Raw genomic sequence first — 26,060 nt, 5'->3', positions numbered from 1 at the left:
AGATAATATAACCTCTCCACCTTTTGTTACTGATCCTTGGACACTTTTCCTACCAGACATCCAACTAAGTGAAATGAGGCTCTAGACATCACCAACAAGAACACAGTCTCTGCAAATGGGCCTGTCAGGCTACTCTGGCTTTATTATCGGACCTACAACTGTGTATATAACATGGCCTCCATAGCTCCAGCTAAACCTGGTATCTTCACACAAAGGAGATACTGTTGACCTAAAAGGTCAAAAGAGAAGACAGTGGAAACTTCATATAACTTTATATAGCTAGTGAGCATTTCCAAATTATTATTTTGTATCCTTCTAACAATAATCAACAGAAGTTAGAAAACCTTAATACCTGAGTGGTATTTTGAAACATATAGCCCAAGAAAATAATTCCAAAAAGAGGGAAAAAAAGTATAGCAGCAGCACTACTTACTAAAAAAAAGGTGGGGGAAACCCCAAATGTCCAAAAATTAAGGAGTGCCAAAATACCATTGTATAGTAACATAACAGACTATCACCTAGCTATTAAAAATGATAATTATTCCCAAAAGAAAATGTCTATATGAAATGTTACCCAAAGAACATTATGCCTGAACTAATTACAACCTCATAAAGTAATGACATATACATATAAATATTACAGAATGTGGATAGAATGTGGAGTTACATAAACAGTTACACAGAATGAGTCCTGCGTTAATTATTTCCTACAGAGTTGCTAAAGATTTTTGAAAAGTCAAATGATGATAGAGATGACTGACAAGGGGTTCACCAAGATTCTCTCTGGAATGGTACTGGGGTAATTTTTAACTTCTTCTTTGTAAGCTTCCATAGTGTTTACATTTCTTAACTATAGACACACACACACACACACACACACACACACAGGGTGCCAAAAAAAATACACACATTTTAAGAAAGAAAAAACTGTATTAATTGTAATACTCAATATATACCGATAACAAAACATGAATACAAGTCACGTTTGACTTCTGCAATTACAAGAGGTGCTCAAGGTGGTTACCATCAGCCTCCAGACACTTCTGATTATGGCAAACTACTGCTTGAGCATAGATAACATCTCTTAAAATGCGTATACATATTTTTGGCACCCCCAGTATATATACATAAAATGTATACACATTATTTGTATTCATCTTTTGTTATCTGTATATACTGAGTTTTTCCTCTCTTAAAATGTGTATACATTTTTTGGCACCCTCTGTATGTATGTATGTGTACATATGTGTGTGTGCGTGCATGTGTGTGTGTGTGTGTGTGTGTTAAATATTTCTTTTTTAAATGATGGCAGGGAGAGTCCAAAAATCACACTGAGAATTGTAGAATCTCAGTGGTATCTAGAAATCTATTCTTGGTCTGAGGAAAGCAGGAGGATGTATCACCAGCTCTGAGTCCCAAAAAAATCTCTTTTAGTTACAACTCTAGAACCTATGAACAAGAATTCTTTAATGCAATGCTTCTAGAATGTCACATTTAATGCAATGTCACATTAAATATCCTTTAAAAAATTTAAAAAGCATTCACACCTAAATTTACATATCTAACATCATTCATAACTCAGTTAACTTGTACTTCTGTTTCTCTGCACGGTTAAAGGATCAAGCATTTTTACCATTCAAAGCAGGAGAATAAAAAAGAAAGCTAAGTGCCTTCTACGAAACAAAGCCCCAATGGTAAAAACTTTACCGCATACTTAAAATATATTTGTAGAAAAATAAACCTTGAAAGCATTCCTTTGCAAGGGAACAAAAAGCTACAATTTCATTTTGGGGGCGGTCATGTGAAGATCCCACAATTTGTGGTTGAAACACAATATTGAGGGATACATGAGGACGAGTTTCTAAGTAAACAGGAAGACGTTGGAACTCTATTCAGGATAAAAAGAAGTTAAAATTTTTTCCTACTAAATCAGGCGAAACCTTCACAAAATTTAAAGATAAAGGGAGTAGGATATTAATCAGGGAGTTCCCCATTGTAAGGGGAGAAAGAGAGAGAGCTGAAATCCAAAGAGCCCCCTTTAGAAACAAAACTTACCAGACTAGACAATCTAATCAGCACATACTTCCCTCCTTCCTCTAAAAGCCACTCTTCTTAAGCCATAAAAACGAAGACAAGCACAACACTATGCTAAGAAGAAATATATGCGTGGAAAAATGTAATAATCATAACCATAAGAATAACTACTATTATGATTAGAGTTATATATTGTCCTTTCAAGATTGTTTTCAATAAAGAACATTTCTAAATAATATGACAAACATTATACTTGGGAAAACTTAAATTGAATGCTCTATGCCACAGTCTATAAAGTGAAGTGAAAAGTCTAAGCAAGAATTCAAAGTACTTAGGCTATTGGCACAATGTGGATCATTGTGACCAAATATCTTTTTTCCCTTTAACTGCCAAGTGTCCACAATTATCTGGAAAATTAATTTGGTACACTGATCAAGTATATTATCAAGTACTGTGCTCTTCCTTTGGAGAGTTTACAATCCAGCTGAGAAGACAAAAAGCACTTACGTGAAGCACTAAGCACACTGAAGAAAAACCAAACGGCATGGAAAGAGAGGATGCAATGGCTTCTAAGGTTTTATTTAGAAAAAGGAAGGATGCCTGTGGAAGCACAGAGGGAAGAAGGAGTTCTGCAGGTAGCCGCATGGGCCCAGCTTTCATTCATAATGATACCTAGTGGGTTCCAGCTAAGTGTTTTCTAACCATCTTACCCTTCACTATCCTCCTCCAGAGAGCAAGTCACAACTGCACCTGCTGCACTGGAACAAATGCCAACATTAGTGTTTTCTGTATTCCCAATGCATAGCCGCCATCATAGGAGTACACAGCTTTGCTTTTTCTGTGCAGAGAAGGTGGTTTGAGAACAATGTTCTTCGAGCGTCAGTGGAAGTTGACTCTTGTCATCATTCCTCTCTCTGTGTGTAAGCATCGTCAATGTTGTCAAGCTACTGGGACAGAATTCTGGAAGGTCACAGTGCATGAAGGGAGCCTGAGGAATGACTCAACTGGTTAAACAGGGTTGGAAAAGTTGGGATGACCTACGAAGAGCAGGGTAAGTCAATCATCTCTGCTCAGCCCAGCTGGAAACAGGAACTTGGTGCACATTCCACGGGCATGAGTTTTGAAATGGGAAGAGAGGAAGCTGCTGGTGGTAAGGAAATTGTGTGATAAGTTCACAGTGACAACTTCCGCATGGTTGCCAATGACACCAGGCCCATCTTTCAAGTAAAATATTAGATTTAAAGAAGCTGAGCTTCCCTAAAAGGTAAGAGGCCAAGATGACCATGAATCCTCCCAGACAAAGTGAATTTGAGAAATAGGAACAAGGGCTCTATGACCAGTAAGCGATATAATACCCAAGCAAGGAAGAGAGAGGTTTTCCCACGACAACTGTGATCAATTGGTAGTGGAGGATTAGAGTGGTATAAGAAGGAATCTGAGGTCCAAACTGGACTTGGTCAGACAGGTTAGAAAATGTTTATTATTATTGCTAAAGGCAGGGAACATGGCAGCAGTGCCATGGCTGAAACATGCTAGTCTCTCAGAAGAGGTTGTTTAAGAAATCTATATTCCAGACACCAATGGTAGGTTGAACAAAACCTTCTACTTTCTCTCTCCTGAAAGCCTAATAAAATAATAAAGGGTTTTTTTCTTATTTAATGTATAAACCTACAAAAATGGGAAGAATGAGAGAAGAGAGAAAAGTTAAAACATTTTAGTGGAGTGAGGGGAAGCCAAAAAACAACCTGACTTATACCACAGAATCTCCAAAACACTAAATAATTAAGGGTAATCGGACCCTCCACAGGGAGAAGAGTAGGGTAAAATAAAGATTGAAAGCCTCTTTAAAAAGCAGTTGGATCTCACAGACCCCTTCAGCGACTCTGAGCAGTTAGGTGATTGCCCCCTCCCTACCCCAGCAAAAAAACACCTGGCATTTCTTCCTCACTCCTTTCCCCAAAGAGGGCAAAAAAGAGAGGGTCTCTGGATTGGGGTACATGAGGTACAGCTCAGGTGTTTTACTGAAATACTATGGAGGGGGTTATATGAACACGCAGACAATGAGACGTCCAGCCTTCTTTTCCACCTAGTTCGCAGATCACTGGCAACCAGGCTCTCCCGCACTGTCCAAGAAAAAGATTGGAAGAGCCTTTTCTGAGGACTCTCAACAGCCCAAGACATATTGACATCAGAGGTTCCCCCAAATAACAGACCCAGCCAGATCACCCTATACATGATCAGTGTACCCTTTGAAGTACGCAGTCTACAAGCCCATGCACACCTTCAGCTTTTTCACCCTCACTCAAATATGAGCAGACAACCAAGGGTATTAAAAATACAAGGCAAGCCTCTGGAATGAAAGAGACACCTAAACAAATAAACAGACAAAAGCAACTTAGGGAAACTGAGTCTGCTTAGGAGGAAAAATACTTTTAAAAGAAAATAAACTCCTCAGAGAGATAAGACACTGAAACCATAAAACAAAAGCAAGAATGAAATAGATACAACACACACACACACACACACACACACACAAATATAAAAGCATATATATATTCAGAGAATAAAAAGAGCTTTTAATTTAAAATATTAAACATATGATTACACTCATGAATAACTCAGTGGAGTAGATAAAACTGAGGAAATCTCCCCAAAGTAGAGCCAAGAAATAAAGAAAAGGTAAGAAAATTAGAGGCTTAGTCCAAAGGGCCTTATCTCTGAATAATAAGAGTTTCTGAAAGAGACCTCACAGAAAATATAGAGAGGAGGAAATTATTAATGAGATAAATCAAGAAAATTTCCCAAACTGAAGGATGTCAGTTGCCAGATTCAAAGAGCCCAGCACACTGGATGAAGGCAGATCCATACCAAGGTACAGACAGCATCATGAAATTTCACAGTTATGGAGACCAAGAGAAAATTCTATAAACTTCCAGAAAGGACTCAGCAGGTTTGTAACCTGTACAGAGGTTACAAGCAAAAATTAAGGAATCAGAATAGTTCTGAATTTCTCAATGGCAACATTACAAGCTAGAAGGCGATGGAAACATGCCTTCAAATCTTCCATCCTAGAATTCTACACTCAGCCAAACTATCAATTACAAATGGAAAACAGATATTTTCGAGCATTCATCGTCTCAAAAAAAATAGGCATCCCCTATATCTTTGTCCTTGAGGATGTGCTCTACAAAACAAGGGATGCTCAGATACTTTCCACGGGGAACCCACAACCAGGCTGAGAATCAACACTCCTGTCAACTGCCAAAGAACTGCCAATGACCATGGACCAATTTCATTCCTTTCTCACAGACTTCAATGCCCAATTTATGACCCTCATCCTACCAAGACAGAAGAAGACATGTGCTATAGGTAACAAGAGATCCAACACAGTAAAGAAATTATGAGGATCCTCTGGGTGATGACAAAGGGAGTCCTCAGGGTGATGATTGTGCCCCAAGTGGGCAACCAGTCCAGCCTAGAGTAAGTCAGGAGGCTCAATGATGGCATCTTCCAGAAAATGAAATCGACAGAATACCTGAGGCATCTGAGGAGCAATATAAAAAGTTGGCCAAGGGTTTTGGGTTGAAGTAATGATGAGTACATGAAAAACTAGGCAAATGAACAAACAAAACAATTACTAACTCCACGGAAAACAAAAAGTTGTGCTTGGCTTAGCTATGAATACTGATTTAACCAAAATTACTGTTTAACGATTATAAGGATGGGAAAATAAGGAAGCTGTGGTTGTGTTGGGGATTAGAGGGAAAAAAAGACAGCCAAGTCACTGTCGTCCACGTCATCTGCCAGTCATCTTCATGACTTGTGTTGTGGGAAGTGAACAGATAGTGTTTCAAACTAAAAGCTCAAGAAGTATCAACTACAAGCAATAAGTAACAAAATAACCAATTCAAAGAATTATGAGTGGTTGTTTCTTAAGAGAGAAAGAAATGTAACCAGGATAACACTTTAAAACTAAAACACAGAACAAAACAACAACAACAACAAAAACTCATTGGCTTCTGTGCCCACACATTTTTACATTTATTTGCTTTTTCTTTGTTTCCCTAACAACAATTTGTTTGGAAAAATTCCATCCTGTTTCCTCTAAACACAAGAAAATGTAACTTTCCACATCTAGACCACAGTAGCTGTGGTCATCAGAGCTGTGAGTTCTGAGATATCAAATGAGTTGGGAAAGTTAATAGTTATAATCCAATCGATGGAAGGACTGGTTGAACTAGGGCAGAAACAAAAAGACAAGACCAGATGGAGGCAAGTTTGAAGATGAGGCAACAATTAAGCCCCTCTCTTCTGGGCTTCTTTCCAACAAAGCTATTCTTATGGCATAATCACATGGTACAGGGTAATTTTCCTATTGCCAGTGACCATGGACCAATTTTACTCCTTTCTCACAGGTCTGAATGCCCAATTTATGACCCTAAACCAACCAAGGCAGCTGGCCCCCAAAGCGGTTGATCTGGGTTCAACCTGGGTTACTCAATTTGCCTATGAAGACTGGATAAGAGGAGAGCATAGTAAGGGATCTGAAACAAGTGACACTGTCATCAACAGATATTTACTGAGCATCCTTAGCAAACCCAGCACCAGGCTGAGGATCAACTCGCCTATCAACTATGTGGACCAAGTCACCCTGCCCTGAACAAAAAGGTGATTCTCCCTAGGGGTGGGAATCTGGGATGGATGGAGTGGGGTGGAAGGGATAGGAAGGATGGAGAAGGAGCTGAAAGAGCTGGGCCAGAGAGAGGAGGCACCAACTAGGTCAACCTGGAGAAACCTGCAGGCTCAGAGGCCCAAGGCCCAGGCTCCTAGCACTCTGAATACTCAAAGGAAGGCAGGGAGACCAACAATTCTTCCCCAAGCATAAAAGTGGCCAGACACCACCCACAATCCCTCCAACCACCCTGTCAAGGGCCAACTTCAGGAAGCAAAAGTCACGATTCTCTGAGCTTTACCATAAGATGACAAAGCAGAGTCCCGGCCCTTCAGTAACTAGCTGCTGAAAAAAACATTCTTATTCTTGATACAGAATAAGGGAAACATCAAGTTAAAAGTGCTAGAGCATACATTAATATTCTATATTCTTTCCTATTTGAGATGTGAAAATTTTAGTTCAAGGACCTACTTGCGGCAAAGGTATTGCTGACTAGAACACAGTACTGATTTGCATGTGTGTAACACTTGCCTTACAGTTTCACTTGCCTTACACAGTTCCACAAACCAAAATGTACACATCCTTGTGAGAAGACTCCAGATCATTAACACAAACCCACTGCAATAAGCATCATGACTTGGCAAGTGTAGTAATATATTGATCAGATGAACTGGAGCATGGGGAAAGTATAGGTCTTTCCTAGACACGTGAAAATGTCACTAAACTAAAAACTAGTTTCAAATACTTAATGAGAAAATTACACACTTCTTTTCTCCATATAAATCATAACATTCCGTACTGCATGAGATTCTTCCTGACTAAGGAGCTACTAGTGTCACAAATTAACCTGACAAATCTTGAACTTATTTTGGAAACCCACTTGTTTGTAGGGGTTGATTTTTCCTCCCCAGCTCTTTAGGGGAGAATCATCTGGAAGAGAGTTAATTCTCAGAATTTCCTAAAAGGAAAAATAGGCACTCACTGGGGAAAATGCAGGGTATATGCTCAAAAAGTAACTATTTTGGATAACCTTCAAACCCACTTAGCCTCCAGCCATCCAATTAACACCGAGATCTACACTTCTCATCAAATATGCCAGTTTCCAACGAATGGCAGTGGATGAGACTGTTTCCAAACCTGAATTTAGGAGTTAAAGTGAATACTCCTGGGTCGATCAAGGCCCTAGTTTTAATGATATACTCCCTGAACCCCTGTTTTCAAGATTTAACTACAATTTCCCAGACTAAAAGAAAGAAAAAAGTGTGAAGTTGGTGGGGTGAGGCACTCGGACCCGGGCAACTGTGGAATACCTGCGTCGCTTCTGCCAACTTTCAATCAAGCCTGCGCTGCCGCCCCAGCAGAGAGGAGGAATCTACCCAGCCACGCTGCTGGGAAGCGAACCCAGCCCTGAACTTGCCGCGAAGCTGCCTCGGCCCCGGGACCCCGGGAGAAAGGGGCGGACGCTCCTCGGGAGAGACCAGCGCCGGAGCCCCGGAGGCGGAGGGGCGGCGGCCGCCGAAACGGCCCTACCTGCGCCTTCTTCCTGGACCGAAGAGGACAGGATCCCGCACTGGCGTGGCGCGTCACGCTCACCGCGGCGCGGAGGTGGGGAAATCCCTCCTCGTTCCACGATGGTCAGTCTTGGTTAGTCTCGAAGCACGTGGAAGCCACCTCTCACCGCACGCATCCCCGTCCCGACCCTTCCTCGCCCGAAGTCCTGCAGTCCCCGGGGTGCCCCCGAGGGCCCACGGCGCCCTTACCTGGCAGGAGAGCGCAGGCTGCGCGGAGCCGGAGAGAATGCGAGGTCTGGCGGGCGCGGCGGAGTCCGGAGCTCCGGGCCTCTCAGCCCCGCCCGCGACCATCCCGCCCCGCCCCGTCCCCCGGTCGCTCCGCCCCCGCTCCCTACCGCGGGCGGCGATCGGCTCCCACCGCCCTGCCACGGTTTTGAGACCCGAGGCCTGAGTTCCGGGGAAGTCGCAAAAGTGTCCCCTGTGTTCCCGAACGACACGCAGGGACTCCCTAGTCCCGGGCTTCCTGTCCCGGAGAACCGCCCCGCGAGAGCTCGTACATCCCTGGCCTGGGAGCACCCAGAGCGGTGCCACCTGTGGGTTACTGGTTACTCTGTCGGAATTAGGGACCACACCTCCTCTTCCGCTAAGCGGTGGGGGGCCAGGCGGATGACAGGGCAGTGGAGCGAAGCGACGAGCTTTACCAAAAGAGTAAGTCTTCACTGTCACACCTGAGGCCGCGGAGGATATCTGACACACTTAGAGGGCCACCTGCACTCATGTTCATGTATTAACACTTCTGTCAAACTCATTGAAGAGTAGAAATCAGTACTTATATAAAACTGACACTGTGCCAAGCACTGTTCTACATACTTCACATATATTACCATTCTATAAAGTACGTATTTGTTATCAGAATCCCTCATTTTTACATGTGGTAAAAGGGAGGCGTAGAGGAGAGTTAAATAATCTCCAGAGTCCGCACCCTTAACCACTGCTATCCTGACTCTAAAATCTGAGTGTCTACCATGTCCCATGAACTCTTCCAGGCTTAGGGAATACAAAACAGGGCTCTGCCCTCAAGGAGTTCTATTCTAGTGTAGGGAGAAAGACAGTAAGTAATCAATAAGCAAGTAAAAAGAAAACGATTGCATATGTGGGAAGTGTCTTGACTAAAATGAAGCTGAGTGATAGAATTGAGAGTGAAGGGGGAGGCCACTTTAGATCTGGTGGTCCTGGAGGCCTCTCTGAGGAAGTGACCGTGGAGCTGAGAGCTGAATGACAGAACCTGGGCAGTCAACATGAAGATGAAAGGAATGGCAAGTGCACTAATAGTTATCATACTTCATGCCTGTTTGGGACTTAAAAATATACCTTCCTATAGGCTCTCCTTTAATCATGCAATAAACCTGAGAAGAAATCTGACAAAATTCCATTTTATAGAAAAAAGAAATCTAAGGGTACAGAAGTTTAATGACTTACTTAATTAGAAAAAGCAGGGGTTTGCGGCCAGGTGGCTCAGGTGGTTAGAGTGCGAGCTCTGAACAACAGGGTTGCCGGTTCAATTCCCACATGGGCCAGTGAGCTGCACCCTCCACAACTAGATTGAAAACAATGAGCTGCCGCTGATCTGCTGGAGGGCCGGCGGGATGGCTCAGTTGGTTAGAGCGCAAGCTCTCAACAACAAGTTTGCCGGTTCAATTCCCACATGGGATGGTGGGCTGCGATCCCTGCAACTAAAGATTGAAAATGGCGACTGGACTTGGAGCTGAGCTGCGCCCTCCACAACTAGATTGAAGGACAACGACTTGGAGCTGATGGACCCTGGAGTAACACACTGTTCCCCAAGATTCCCCAATAAAATTTAAAAAAAAAAAAAAAAAAGCAGGGGTATGCGAAGAGGGCACGGATTTGAACCAAGGCCTTCTAACTCCAAATCTTCTTTCACTCCGGTGAGGACCCTGAACATAATGTGACCTGTCCTCAGAATGAATCTAGTAAAATTTCTCTTTTGTGATATACTGTCTCCTCCCAGGCCCAGTCTCTCCTGCCTTTTAGCCCAGTCAGATACTCAAGTTGACTGATTGACATAATTTCCTCAAGGGCAGGTGTTCTTTGAAAGAGCAGAGGTCGGGAATCTTCTGAGATTGTGTGTGTGTGTGTGTGTGTGTGTGTGTGTGTGAAGAGTGTGTTATAGTTATGTAATTATGGTAATAAAGTCAGTTTTCTCCCAAGAAAAATTCATATATATATATACATATATATACACACACATACACACATGCACACATATATGTATGTGTGTGTATATATATATATATATATATATATATATATACACACACAAGGGGTTCCAAAAAATGTACACATTTTAAGAGATGTTATCTATGTATTACTTTTCGAAGTTGAATTGAATTATGATAGCAATGTGTAGTATGATGTTTGCTCAAAAGATGGCATTAATCAAATGAATGCCAGCGTCATTCACTGTATTACAATTTTAATACATTTTTTTCCTTTCTTAAAATGTGTATACATTTTTTGGATATATATATATATATATATATAAACTTTTATATATATAAAACTTTTAGAAATATAAAAACTTTTAGAAAGAAATATAAAAACTTTTAGAAAGAAACTTTTATATATATAAAAGTTTATATAAAATTGAATGATCCCAAAAAGAACTGTCTTAAGGGTTTAACTGATGTCGTGATTAGAATTGATTTCTAACTCACTTTGCCTACGCTAGCTAGGTGACTCTGGTGGCTCATATTTCTGACTTAATGGTAATGAGGCTCTCCAAGTTTATGAAGTTTGACTGAAAGCAAAGCAAATCCTTCATAAAGTTTAAAATTAAAAGAGAGGAAAATGTCTATATTGTCCCTCTCAGTTCTCAAGAAAACCAGCGAGGACTGACCCGTAAACAAAAACACCCAGATAAATATAATTTGGTATCAGTGATAACCAGGGTAGTTTGCAAAACATTATACTGTTTCCTGAAGGAAGCATTCATTACATTATTAATCAAACAGCTTCAGTAGGTGGTTTTCACAGGTGTGTCATCCCCAAACAATGTAATGAAGAGTACTGACAATTGTTCTCAACGGGATGTTGTTGAAAAGAAGGAAAGAGAATTTCAAGTAATTCTATTAGAGAATTTCAACTACATCAATGAAAGGTGTAAAACTGAACTCAGGATGTGGTAGGCTAAAAAAAATAGTTCACCCTTTATTATTTCTTATGTGGAAAGTTCAGTAGCTTTAATAGGAAACAAGAGTATAAAGTTTAGGCCTATGTAACTCAAACTTTTCTATTGGGTACCCATCAAAAGAAAGAATCTGGGGGTGGACTTAGAAAGATTTCTCCCTCTTCTCCAAGGAGAAAATTCAAACAATATTATTATTGCTTTCTTTAATAAAATCAAGATACAGAAAAAAAGGCATTAGAGACAGGGGCTCCCTTCTTACAAGATATTCCCGTGGCTTCTATAAAATTTGTATGTTTAAGTGAACAATATCAGACTGACATAATTTCAGTTCCTTGAGAGAAGAAAATGCCTCTTTTTACCTTGCATTTAAATTCCACATTATGCATAAGACGATACACAGAATCAACCAGAAAGGTTTGTAGATAAAGTGGTGTTTGTATTTGGAGCTTCTCACACTCTTTGCTTTGTAAATCTCTGGCTTCTTTTTGTAACTTTCTTCCTATCCAAAAGGGGCCTGGCCCATTCTAGGTGATGTTTCTAATGTTTGTTGAATGAATGAATGATGACAACATACAGATAATACAGACCTTATCAGTTTTTTATAGAGAGTCTGTTCCTACATAAAGATGACTTCATTTCAGTAGTATGATAAGCCTGCCTTTCTTTTCATCATGTATTGAAAGTAGTTGCTTTTTTGGAACTACATTGAAGAAAAAGTTTTAAATCTTGGACACAAAATCAAAAATTATACTCCTGGGAAAAGTTGCCAAATAAATCATTCAAAAGAAAGAAAAAGCATCATATACAAAGATGTTTATAAGTTCATCACTAATAATAATAAAATATAATTAAATGTCCAATAACAGGGAAATGTTTAAGCAAAATATGTCAATAGTTTGGAATGTCAGGCTGTCAAAAATAGTTTTTATGTTAATAAAATAGAAATATGGAGAAAAACTTGCGAACACTATGTGAAAAAAAGTAGAACACAATGCTTTATATGTCCTGTGATTGCAATCAAGTAAAAATTATGTGGGAAGAAACTCGTTGTGTTGAAAATCAGAACTATGATTAACAGTTATTAGGGTGTTCCTATGTGCCAGGCTCTGTCTCAAATGCATTAGATTAATTCATCTAATACTCAATGTGTGAAGTAGGTACAGTTCTTATTTACTTTTACAGATGAGGAAACTGAGGCAGAGGAGATCTAAGTAATTTGCCCAAGTCACACAGCTACTGAGTGGCAAAGTCAGGATGTGAATATAGAGCAGTGTGACTCCAGAGTTTGCACTCTAAACCATGCAAACCTGCCAGAGAAAATAATGTTTGAATCATGAATTATGTTTTTTGTAGAAAAATGTATATTTCCTGGTATAATGTTTTTATGTTGATTTAATATTAAGTAAAAACTTTTTAAATTGCAGAGTCAGAAAAGAGTGCATAGAGTTAAAACCAGATTATGCTCAACAGAGACAGATACAAAGGTAAAGATGACAAATATTGAGTGAAACCATCTGGGTTTGGCCAATGTATATTTTGGGTTAGGATCTAAATAGTGTTTCAAATGGTTCCAATATATCAATGACTTGATAGTATATGAGGATTGAGATAAAATGAACTATATCACATAAAATGTTATATTCAGTATTATCAGTATGAATAAAAAGTATATTCTGGCCTGATGGCTTGAACTTACTGTTTTTTTCTGCCTAGAATGCTCTATGCCTAGGACTTTTTGAAGCTGCCTCTTTCTCAACTGTGGCAGTTGTGAAAATGTGACCATCACTGTATTAGCAGGAAGCTGAGAAAACAATTGCAACAAAACTCCCTGTTATGCTGGAACTTAAGTTTTGGTGGAAAGGACAGTCATTTAAAATTGGATTCAGTGGCAAGTAATGACATCCCATCATGGCAGGCTGAAAGGTGCCCACATCTTATATCCCTGAACTCATGAATATGTTCACTGTCATGGCAAAAGGCTCTTTGTAGATGTGATTAAGTGGTGGAGCTTGAGATGGGTAGGTTATCCTGGACTATCCAGTCAACCCCAATGTAATCACAGAGCTCTTACAAGGGAGGAACGAGGTCAGAATCAGAGAAGGAGATGTGATGAGAAAAACGGAGGACAGAGAGCAAGAGAGAGATTTGAAGATGAAGAAAGAAACCACAAGTCAAGGAATGAAGGCAGTTTCTAGACGTTGGCAGAGGCAAGGAAACAGATTCTTCCCTAGAGACTCCAGAAGGAACCAGCCCTGCTGACACCTGGATTTTAGCCCCATGAGACTGATTTTGGACTTCTGACCTCCAGAAATGTAAGAGAAGACATTTGTCTTGTTATAAGCTGGTGCGTTTGTGGTAATACGTTACAGCAGCAAAAGAAACTAATAGAGCCCTTAATAGGAGTTTACTTTTCTCTTATGCATTAGAAGTCAGTGTCCGACTGGCATGAAGTTCCATAGCGTCAGGGTCCCAGTCCTTTAGTTTTCATGTAAAAGAGAGAACCTGGAGGAAGATATAAATATCTCTAGGGACTCAAGATGTAGGTAACAGGTCATGAGCAAAGTATAAGCCCCTTTAAACGAGAAATCATCGTAATTCACTTAAATACATATAAACATAAAACTAGTTATGCATTATTTATGTATATAGCATTTTATACATGTTTAAAACCAAAATAAATTTACAAAGTAAATTCAGGCAAGACTACAAAATCAATTATCGAGGCCACACACATCCCCACGCCCAGGTGACACTGGAAGCCATGTGAGGAGCAACACCAGACATTCCTATTTCTCCCAGCCAGGGAGGTATCATTGGAAGCCTAGTCGGAAGCTGGAACTCCCAACCCCACCCAGCAGTAACGAGGAGCATATCCCCTTGATTTTCAATGGGGGCAGTGGGAAACCCAAATTTCTAACCGCAACTGGTAGTAGACGATAGAGATGGTGCCCCCCCTCCTTCCTCTGCCAAAGCAGTGTCAGGAAGCTTAAATAAAATCCAGAATTCCATAACATACTACCCCAAATGTCCTGGTTCCAACTGAAAATAACTCTCTTTACCAAGAAACAAGAAGATCTCAAACTGAATGAAAAAAGATAATAGATGCCAACTCCAAGATGTCCAGTGATGTTAGAATTATGCAAGAACAATCTGAAAGCAGCTATCACAAAACTGATTCAATGAGCAAATACAAACATGCTTAAAACAATTTTTTTAAAAAACAGAAAATCTTGGCAAGGAAATAGAATGTCTCAGTAAAGAAATAAAAGATAAGATGAACCAAATGGAAGTTTTAGAACTGAAAATACAGTAACTAAAATTTTTAAATTTCATGTTTAGGCCTCAGCAAAATGGATGGGATAGAGGAAAGGATCAGTGAACCTGATAGAGAAATAGTAGTTACTCAATCTCAACAACGGATACAAAACAAAAACAAAAACAAAAAACCATGAACGATTCTGCAGGACTATTAACAAAAGATCTACCATTTATATCATCAGAGGCTCAGGAGAGGAGAAAGGGCAGAGCTAAAAAAGTATTCCAAGAAATAATAACAAAACACTTTCCAAATTTGGCTAAATCTACTGATCAAGAAGGTAAACAAATTTCCTACAAGATAAAGGCAAAAATATCAACACCAAGGCACATCATATTCAAACTTCTTAAAACTAAAGACTAGGGAAAATTCTTAAAACAGCGAGAGAGCCATGATTCCTTCTTACCTATAGTGGGAAAACAATTCGAATGACAGCAGATTTCTTATCAGAAACCATGCAGAAGGAGATGGAAATATCATCTTGACTATCAATATCAATATCAGGGCCATGATATTATACAATAATTTTGCAACATGTTACCATTGGGGGAAACTGGGAAATATGATAGCTCTCTGTCCTTTTTTCTTACAACTGCATGAATCTATAATTATCTCAAAATTAAAAGTTTAGTTAAAATTTTAATTAGCAGCTAATAATGACAATAACTAACAATTATTGAATACTTAAGGCTCAGTATGGTTCTCTGCACTTGGTCTATTTAATCCTCCCAACAACCCCATGATATCGGTACAATTATTAGTTCCATTCAAGAGATGGGAAAACTGAGGGTTAGAGAATAGTTAAGTAACTTGCCCAGGGTTACATAGTTAATAATTGGTAGGGCTGTGATTCAAATTTAGGCCTTCAGAACCTATGCTGTTAACCACCATGCTAAAAAGGAGGCAACTTCCCACCCTCAGTCTTCTTGGCTTTCCTTGATATCCTCCTCAACATTCCCACTCTGCAACAGAGGCCTGAGGATCAGTAACGGCTGTCCCCTTTAAACAGGGCACTGTTGTACTTTTGTCACAGTGCCTACTACTCTGTATTCAATAGAATCTATTTTATTACTCCTAATTCACTTCATCCATTGATGTTAGCCATCAGGTCCTGTAGACATTTATTGTAAGTTTTGAGACCCTGGCATACGTTTCCCAGTGCCTGCAAAAGGTAAAGGCCATGGAGAGGAAAAAATAATATATATTAATATTGATATTAAAACTACATTGATTTAAACCTAACAACAACCATTAGAGATAATATAAAGTCTGAACTGTAGAACATTTTAAAGTAACTATAAAGCAAATGCAAATAGCTTCTGCTAATATTTATTGATTTCTTTTAAATAAAATAAGATCTTCCTATGGGCCAATTCTGCTCATACTCTTAATTCCTTAGTTCATTCCTTTTCCCAACTCACTGCTGTTACTCTCCTTTCCCTACCTCACCCCCATGTATTAGCTGTCTGTGCCCCTCATATAACTCCTTGGCATTCACCTTTCCCTTAGATGCATATGGTCATCCAGGGACAACTTCTGCCTGGGAGCTTTCTCTTGGCTCTCCGATAGGGACAGACCAGAAATGCCAGCAGAGTTAACCAGGGAGCTGCCACCAGCCAATGATGGATGAGGACCTCAGTTTCCCTGCCCTTAGGTGGGACAACTTCCATGCATGTTCCCAGTGGTTCCCAGTAGGATTGAGGGCCAGTCATGCTCAGTGACAATCTGGACACTAATATACCCCTTAATCACTTATTTCCTTTTCTTATCTTTTCCCTTGGGAGTGCTTTTTGGAATCCCCTCCTAAATACATAAATTGCATTAAAATCCTTGTTTTAGGTCTGATTAGCACCCAACCTAGCCTAAGACACCCATTCCAGGAAAGAAAGACCAACATGGTATCTTTAAAAATATAATCTCACCCAAGAGTAAGGATTGGCTGTGTTTCCAGCTCATTGCAAAGGATTAACCTGCGTGGTTTTAGATGGAGAGATAATAAAGTTCAGCTTTGAACTGAGAAAGGAGAAGGTAAAAGCAGAAGCATCTGAAATCCCAACTTGTCCCCTTTCCTCATCACCTCTGAATTCATCCATGTCTGAACATCCGGTCACTTTACACTAATGAGTTTGCTCTCTGCCTCCAGTTAACTCCTCCAAGGGCAACTGTTATGAACTGAATTGGGATTCCCCCATCCCCAAAATTCATAGATTGAAGCCCTAACTTCCAATATGACTGTATTTGGAGATAGGGTCTTAAAGTAGGTAATTAGGTTTTAATGAGGTCATAAGCGTGAGGCCCTAATCCAATAGGACTGGTTGTTTTATAAGAAGAGGAAGACGCACCAAGAGTACACAGGCACAAAGAAAAGGCCAGATAAGGACACAGCAAGAAGTGGCCATGTCCAAACCAAGGAGAGAGGCCTCAGGAGAAACCAAACCAGTCGACACCTTGATCTTAGACTTCCAGCCTCCAGAACTGTAAAAATATACATTTCTGTGGTTTAAGCCACTCACTCAGTTTGTGCTATTTTTATGGCAATCCGGTAACCCTCAAGAAATGGAGGACAGTATCTAATGTATAAATAAATTGTTCTTCCTTTGGTTGTCTGAGCACATAATGCTGGAAGGCTCTTAGTATGATACTCAGAAGGTTTCAACAAAATCAAGTCCTGTTGCCCAAAGCATTGGCCTCTGTAACACACCCTTATATTGGCTTTTTCCCTCCTTCCCTGTCTCACTGTCCTCACTATCTTACTCCTATGTCCCAGGATCACCTTCATTAAACTTCCTGCATAAAAGTCCTTATGACAAGCTTTGCTCTGGGGAGAACCCAAGTTAAGACAGGGTCTGCCAGAATAAGAGTAGGGTCTGATTCTAGAAATGGCAGCTATGTGGGCCCCATCTATGTACAATGCCCAGGACGGGTATTGGTAGGTCCTCCAGGTGAACTCAGGGATGCACCAAGCAAAGGCCTATTTCATTCATCACAGACTTGCCCACCAGAGTAGCTGCAATCAGCAGCCCCTTTAAGGTGAAGAACCAATGGGAATAAAGTCATCATCCATCCAAAGACTAATTATGGACCCTTTTCCCAAAGTTCCTGGGACAATGTAAGCTTGTGGTTCTTGTATGATTCTGAGGAAGGGAGGAAGAGCACTTGAATAATAACTGAGATTTTATTTTCTGCCTGGTACATAGACAAAGCTGAAGATATTTGGTTTAGAAAAATAAGGACTAGGATATGTTTTACAGCCTGGTGTTATGGACTCATTAACAGTTGCAACTGGTTATATAAGAAACTGAGATCAAGACATGTTCCACACCATCTCCCAAAGGCCCCCACCCGAAGGTGCTCAGCCAAATTCATTCCAAATGAAGGAGGTTTTGTTTTACGTATATATATAAAGTGGAAGAAATGTTTTTGCCTCTTCCGTTCCTGTTTCCCCCAAGAATAATTTAAATACAGAAGAAATAAAGAAGTTGTGAAGAACTCCCTTTTCCTGCGCTTGTTTTTCTAACATTGCCTGTTATTTCATAACATTGATAACACAATATGATGACCCAAAACAAGCTAGGCTTCTTTAGTTCAACTTAATTCCTGGCTTCTAAACAATAGTGGGAACAAAGCCCATAAGAGAACTTAGCATGCCAGACGCGTTGTTGTTAGGGAGACTGCTAGAATTGATGGCAGCCCTCTTGATCTTTTTCAAGAGGTAAAAATTAACATCTTTCCCTTTTTAAGAGGAATTTCTGCCCCTTTTTGCCAATTTTGAGTTCCTCCCATTTGAAATTTTTCAGATATGTATTAGAAATATTCCTCTGCGAGATTTCTTCTTAATTGCTTGCAAAGTTTCATGAAATCAGCACCTACCTTCACCTTGCCCCGATCTGGGAGAATCTCATCAAATCGCCACGAGGGTGAATAAATGAATGAATGAATGAATGAATGAATGAATAAATAAATAAATAAATAAATAAATAAATAAATAAATTTCTCTTTGTAGAGGAAAATGGTTCATAAACTCAATTCTATTTTCAAACTTGCCTTTGTTCTAAGGCTATTTTTCTCCTCCTTATATTTCCTGCATTTGTTAACTTTAACAGAAAAAAAATGTCTTCAGTAGAACTCTTGTACCCTATTTAAATAAAGTTCTTGAATATCCTTTCATAACAATGCAACTCGAGTCCTCAAGGGCTGATAGAAACATTCAAAAAGAGCTTAGCATATTGTCTCACAGGTCCAACTTGTCTCACAGGTCCTAAGTTTAGGCACTTAAAGTGTCAGTAGCAATGTAGTGTAAAACATGACTGTTGCAGGTATAGAGAAAGTTAGAGAAGAAACAGTGTGAGGCACAGACATTAGCTTCTTTCCTTCCTTGAAAGGACCAAGCCAGCTATCTCAGCTATCTCCTGATGTGATAGATAAAATGTACCCTGTGCTGTATTTAGTATGAAATAGAAAAGTGAAAGATTCACAATAAAAATCAGCAAGTAATATTATTTTATATATACATGTATACACATATACATATATATGTATGTCTATGTGTACATATGTATATATACTTAAGATTCTTTTAATAAAACCATTAAGATATATATACCGAGGGTGCCAAAAAAATGTATACAAATGGACACTTTTGTCAACGTTGCTTAAGCAGTAGTTTGCCATCATCAGAAGTATCTGGACGCTGATGGTAACCACTTTGAACACCTCTTGTAATTGCAGAAGTCAAAAGTGACTTGTATTTATCTTTTGTTATTGGTATATATTGAGTACTACAATTTTAATACAGTTTTCCTTTCTTGAAATATGTATACATTTTTTGACACCCTCTGTATATATATCTCCATGGTTTTATTAAAAGAATCTTAAGTACACAGTCACTTTGATAGATAAAACAAACAACTTCAATTGCCATGTGTACAGATCCACAGACATACATATACTAATACATTTTTTAATTTACTCACTTTTTTTCATTTAAATAAATTTACCTACCATGATTCCCCACAAATAAAACCAGGTCTTATATTAATTTTTGCTCCAAAAAACTCATTAGGGCTTATGTTCAGGGAATGTCATCCTGAAACTCATGCTAGGGCTTATTCTCCAGTTAGGTTTTATTTTCGGGTAAACACGGTAATAAGGAAACTTTAGGAAACCGAAAGTGAAAAGATCAGTTATTTCCTCCCTCTGCCTCATTCGCTTACAGCCCCAGACTCAGCCCCATCAACCAGCACAGAGCTCCCCACACCGCTGCTGGCCCTCAGATAAATCCTCCTCATTTGCCTGAACTAAAGCCTTCGCTGGTGGTCCCAGGTACAAATCCCAGCATGCTGTGGGAGTGGAGTATTGGGGTGGACAGGAGCTCCTGCAAGCAGGATGTGTCCAGAGCAGCACTGTCCAGAACTACAAAGTGCACCACAAATGCAGACAACACATGTAACTGAAAATGTTCTAATAGCCACATTGAAAAAAGTAAAAAGAAACAGGCAAAATAATAATTTTAATAATAATAATGTCTTATTTAACCCAATTTATCCAGAATAGGATCTTTTCAACATGTGATCAACACCAAAAAAATCATTAGTGAGACATTTTATATTTTTTTGTACTGCCCTTTCAAAATTTGGTGTATATGTTACACTTACAGCGTATCTCAATTTAGATTAGTCACTTTCAAGCATTCAATAGCTGTTCTTGCTGCCTAGTGGCCCCACCCTGCACAGTGTGGGTCCAGCATAGGACATTCAGAGTAGGGCAGGCAGAGAAAAGGGCATTGCCTAAACACCCCAGGCATCACACTTTGGGAAACACTGCCTTAGGAGTTTCCACAGCCTGAGTTCATGACATTAAGGGATCCCTAGTCATTTTAGGCTGAATAAGATCCCTCAGGTCACTCTAAAACTACCCACAATCTCCTCAGAGGTATTTCAGGGACCTCCAAACTAGGGATCAAATACCCCGTTTAAGAATACATCCTTCAAACTGGAACAGACCCATCAGGATTCACCTTAGTCTGAATTGCTCATCTTTTAGGCTATTGCTGAAACTAGGCAAAATTCTGGACTACAGGCTGAAGAGCACTTTGTTAGATAATGGGTTTTATTTTTCCCTCTTTCGCCAGGCAATTTCTGCGATTTTAAAGTGCCAGTATTCAATGCTGTTGATTGTCAATGAGCTGCCTATGGAGTATTTCTACTGTACTCTAATTCTATTTTATTCCAAGCCATGTGCACAATCAATATGGAGTGTGAAAAAGACTGTTTAAGGCATAGAGCCATTTAAAAAAAAAATTATCCTCACTACATGTAAAAATAGCCTACATTCTGTCCTCTTGAGCAAGGATTGTTTAGATTAGTCACACAACTCTGATGTCTCAATCCACTAGACTAGGTAGTAACTACTCAACTTTGTTTCCATTAACAGTACAGATCTGGCCTAGATATGCTAGTTCTATTTTTTTTCTTGTTTATTTAGTTTTTCTTTAAATAGTGGAAACAATATTTCAATATGAAACATAACTAATATTGAATTTTTTGGCATTTGTGGGCTGATAAGTCATAAAGTCATAGAATTACATACTTTTATAGAGGGTGAAAGGGTTAGACAACCTCCAGGTAAAACCTCTCATATTGTAAATGACAATTTTCTTTAATAATGTCTGAAAATCTTGATCTGGATTTTAATACAGAGACTTTTCAAAATGAAGATATTTCAAATCATTTATATTCTTAAGAAATGATCGTAATTTTTAAAATCTTAAAATTTGGTTAATATATGTAATAATCATTTATTTGGAGTGTCCTATGTGCTAAGAAGTCTGGTAGATACTGAGAACATAAGGATAAATTATTTCATTCTTGTTTATACTTATTCCAATATATTATGATACATTATGATAGAAGTTTACATAATTTGTAATGCTTTCAATAAACTACTAATAGTTTAGGTAGCATATTATTAATATAAAGATATTTTCCTTTTGTGGTTAACCACAATGATAACATTGGCTAAATAACAAATAAAACTTTAGCCAGAGAAATAAGAAACATTATAATAATTTATAAAATATTTTCTATATCTGTTATAGCTTCAGTCTTACAACTTTAGGGATAATTTCCAAATATTTATATTATGATGTAAAGATATGTTTTTGGCCAAAAACTGCCTTTTTTATATCTCTTATTCATCCTCCAATGATATAGTAGTTTGTAAAAAAAAAAAGCAACAGCAACAGAAAAGTATCTTCCTGAATATATTTTGAAGCAATTCATGGATAAGTTTTCACGTGTACTTTTCATCTTCATTTAATGCTAGAAATAGGTCTCAGATTAATGGTTACCTAGTGTATGGTGGACACTTCTACTGGATAGCACTGCACTAAATGGATGCTAATGGATTAACATTCCATTGGATGTTGAGAAAACAATTATCAAGCTTGATATGCATTATCTATAGAGTAGGGCCAACAAATCTAAAATCATATCTGTAAGAAAGTAAAAATTAAGAGTTAAAATGCTCTTAAGTGCATAAACTATATAAGCTTTATCAAGAGAAATTTGTAGTAAATATCAAAAGCCCTAAAAATGTGTGTACCATTTGATCCAGCAATTCCATTCTGGGACTGTATCCCAAAGAAATATTCATGGATATGTATAAATAAAAAGTTATTAAGAATGATTTTCATTAATGTTAAAATTCATAAGATAAGAAATTAGAAATGATTGGGCACATTTATATATATTATGACCCAACCATGTGATAGCACATAGAAATATAAAGAGGTTTTAGATATAATGATGTTTCAGAAGAATATTTAGTGATATAGTAAGATGTTATACCAAAAAAGATATAGTGAAAAATGAATTTAGAAAAGATGAACTTTATAATGTGTGGGTATATGCATAGAAAAAAGACTGAAATTATATTCTAAAATATTAATAGTTGTTACAACTGTGTGGTATGCTTATAGATTTTTATATTCTTTAATTTATTTGTATTTTTTTACATTTTCTACAATTAGTATGTATTCTTTTTATGATCAACTTTTCAAAGTTATTATTTAAAAAAAAAACTCTCCTTGTTAACAGTTTTACTGATTTTAAAGTAATGGTTTTATATAAGAAATAAAAATTCAATCACTTAAGAATAAAAACAGTCCTTGATACAGGCTAGAGAAATTATCATGAAAAATGAAGAAAGCCTCACATATTGACATGAAAGAAGGCATTAAAGGAAGTGATCACTTGAAATAAGTTTCTCTCTGCCCCACCTCATTGGAAATTAAGTCTCTATCTATGGAGAATAAGCGAAGCAGGGTTATAATTTTTAGTATTAGTAATGATTAATAAGTTTTTAAATTTTGCTTTAAAACTGTTTACATAATGAGGAAAATTCACCAAAGATTTTAAAGCTTGGGTTGATTCAGCCAGGTAGTCATAGGGAGAAAATAACTTTTCTAGTTCTCACAGTCATTACAAAAGGAGCTGTGCTATCTTTTTTTCCTGGTGGAAACAAGACAGGTAAAATATCAACTTTGTATACATTCTACTATTCAGCTAGGTAGAGTTGGGTGTGAGCTGTTTCATATGGATATGAAAAATAGCCACCCGTCTAATCCTTCCAGGAAAGAAATTTCTTAACAAATGGCAGAGCTGTTAGGCACCAGGTGTTGCAAAACCCCAGCTGTCATCCACAGAACTAGCAGCAAGATGTAATGAGAAATATCCTGGCAACTCCTACGCAGTAATTTGACTCAAGAGTTAATATTTCTTTAAGTTTTTTCTTGTTTTTAAAGAGTAGCATATTCCAGATTATTAATACTCCCCATTTGCATCAAAAACATTTTTTAGGATTAACGTGAATAATAATAATTGTTAAGAAACAAAAGCCCATCTACCTGGTATAACCCCCACCCTCCTCAAAACAAAATCTGAAGTGAAGATGGCAAAATGTAAACATCATTAAAATTCAGAAAGTGGGTAAATGGTTGTCTGTAATATTATTTCCTGTATGTTTGAAATATTTAATAATTAAAATAGTTTTCATTTTAAGTTTTTTGTTTGTTTGTTTGTTTTTTGAAGGAGGGCACAGCTTTCAGTGGCCCATGCGGGGATCGAACCGGCAAACTTGGTGTTATCAGCACCATGCTTTAACCAAGTGAGCTAACCAGCCACCCCTGTTTTAAGTTATTAATCAGGAAAACACTTAAATTTATTTGGAGAAATACAAAAGCCAGGCATATAGATCTTATAAGAGAGTTATTAATAGAGTTAATTTCATCCCTATGATAAGTTCTTGATGTGACAGTCAGCTCCAATTAAGTCCATAAGACCATGCTTTTTAAAGCTTACGTTGGGAGAGGGATCTTTTTTATTCCTGGAGACATGTGTGACAATTAAAATTTAAAGAGTTTCCCAAAATTTCTTTGACCTTACATTTACAGGTAAAAACTTGATGATTATAGTTAATACCACTGTATGGTATATTTGAAAGTTGCTAAGGAAGTAAAGCTCTCATCACAAGGAAAAAAAAATTTTTTTTCAATTTTTTTGGATCTATATGAGATGATGAATGTTAACTAAACTTATTATGGTAATCATTTCACAATATGTAAGTCAAGTCATTATGCTGCACACCTTAAACTCAGATAATGCTCTATGTCAATTATGTCTCAATAAAACTGAAAGAAAAAAAGATGGGTTTAAGCAGTGAGAACTTCTCATTCATATTTCTAATTAGTTTTTGTTATTTATGCCAATTGTTTATTTGCCCTTTTACAGCTTCTTTGGGCTGCTGATTTGAGCTACTTGATTTTCTCTGGCTTTGTATACATTTTATAAACACAAAAATAAATATTAGTATATTTTAAGGCAATCCAAACTAAAGGATATCTTTATGCCGTCATTTGGTAACCATCACAATAATTATTGGTTCAGTCAAGAATCATCAATGGATGCTAAAACTGGTGGGTGAAAGTATGATGAGATATAGTTTAAAAGTATCTCCCCACAGATTTCTTTTTAATTACAAGGGGAAAAATAATAAATTCACAGTGGAGAAACCAAGCAAACATCACTTTAACACAAGTAACCAAAGTTAACGTTGTGACTACTGGAGCACATCAATGTCAGGTGACTGAGGTATGTATGGCCGACGTATGGCACTGAGCTGCAGCAACATTTCAATGGTAGTCCTACTTCAAACGCATAATTTGGATCTAAGCGTGAGAGGACACCACACAAACACAAACTGAGGGACATTCTACAAAGTAACTGGCCTAGTGCTTCATAAACGTCAAAGTCATGAAAGATGAAGGAAGCCTGAGAAACTATTCCAGCTGAAAGTAGACTAAAGCAACATGGCAACTAAATGCAGTATGTGATACTGGATTGGATTGGATCCTGGACCAAAAAGTTATTTTTCTTTTGCTGTGAATGACATCATTAGATAACTGGTGGTTTTTAATAATTTTTTCCAACCCGTTGGTTTTGTTAAGAGGCCTCAATGCAAAAATCCTTAAGTTTGACAAAATATCTTATTGTTAAATTTGCAAAGAAACATGCACTTTCATACATTGCTGAGGGAAATGCAGAAATAGTGTAAGGGGAATTGGCGATATTTAGCACAATTACAGATGCATTTAACTTTGGATACCATAATCATCTTTATACAAATGTGTATCTATAAATGTGTATCTCAAAGATATACAGGCAGAAATGATGTATGCACAAAGTTATTCACTGTAGTATTATTTGTAATGGCAAAAGACTGGAAACTATCCAAATGTCCATCACTAAGTGACTGTTTTAGGAAACAATGGTACATCCTTATAATGAAGTCCTATGTTATTGTAAACAAATGCTCTATGAAATGCTATGGAATGTGCACAGTATGCTACTCTCTGTGTAAGAAAGGGGGACTATAAATACAAGTGTGTGTGTATTTTTTTTAAAAGCAACAATAAAAGGATAAACCAAAAGCCAATAAAAACATGGTTATCGTTAACGTTAACGTTAGTAGAAGGAAAAAAAAAACAGAAGCTGGGATGGCAAATAAGCATGTGAAAAGATGTTCAAAGTCATATGTCATTAGGGAATTGCAAATTCAAACAACAATGAGATGTCAATACATATATACTAGAATGGCTAAAATCCAAAACACTGACACCACCAAATGCTGGGGAGGATGTGGTACAACTGGAACTCATTAATTTCTGGTCGGAATGGAAAATGGTACAGCCACTTTGGAAGACAGTTTGGCGTTTTCTTACAAAACTAAGTATATTCTTACCATATGACCCATCAATCA

The 26,060-nt window shown here is 38.0% G+C and overlaps 1 protein-coding gene across 6 annotated transcripts in view; it reads right to left on the bottom strand.

The window, feature by feature from the left end:
• Nucleotides 1-26,060, bottom strand: part of TEC (tec protein tyrosine kinase) — a 205,326-nt gene that overhangs the window by 111,584 nt on the left and 67,682 nt on the right. For 4 of the 6 annotated variants that reach the window (XR_004422982.1, XM_033105500.1, XM_033105502.1 and 1 more), the window contains exon 1: nt 8,467-8,587. The exons of 1 other annotated variant lie outside the window; for it this stretch is intronic. Coding sequence is in view for 3 of the 5 variants with exons in the window: in XM_033105500.1 (XP_032961391.1) it covers nt 8,467-8,568 (102 nt within the window). In the remaining 2 variants the exon portion in view is untranslated. Of the gene's footprint in view, nt 1-8,016; nt 8,037-8,466; nt 8,588-26,060 lie in introns of those variants that run through there. One more of the 6 variants, XM_033105505.1, reaches the window with a different exon arrangement.

The sequence above is a fragment of the Rhinolophus ferrumequinum genome, chromosome 5 (assembly GCF_004115265.2).
Source record: "Rhinolophus ferrumequinum isolate MPI-CBG mRhiFer1 chromosome 5, mRhiFer1_v1.p, whole genome shotgun sequence".
Taxonomy (NCBI): Eukaryota; Metazoa; Chordata; class Mammalia; order Chiroptera; family Rhinolophidae; genus Rhinolophus; species Rhinolophus ferrumequinum.
This window is presented reverse-complemented; position numbering and strand designations above follow the sequence as displayed.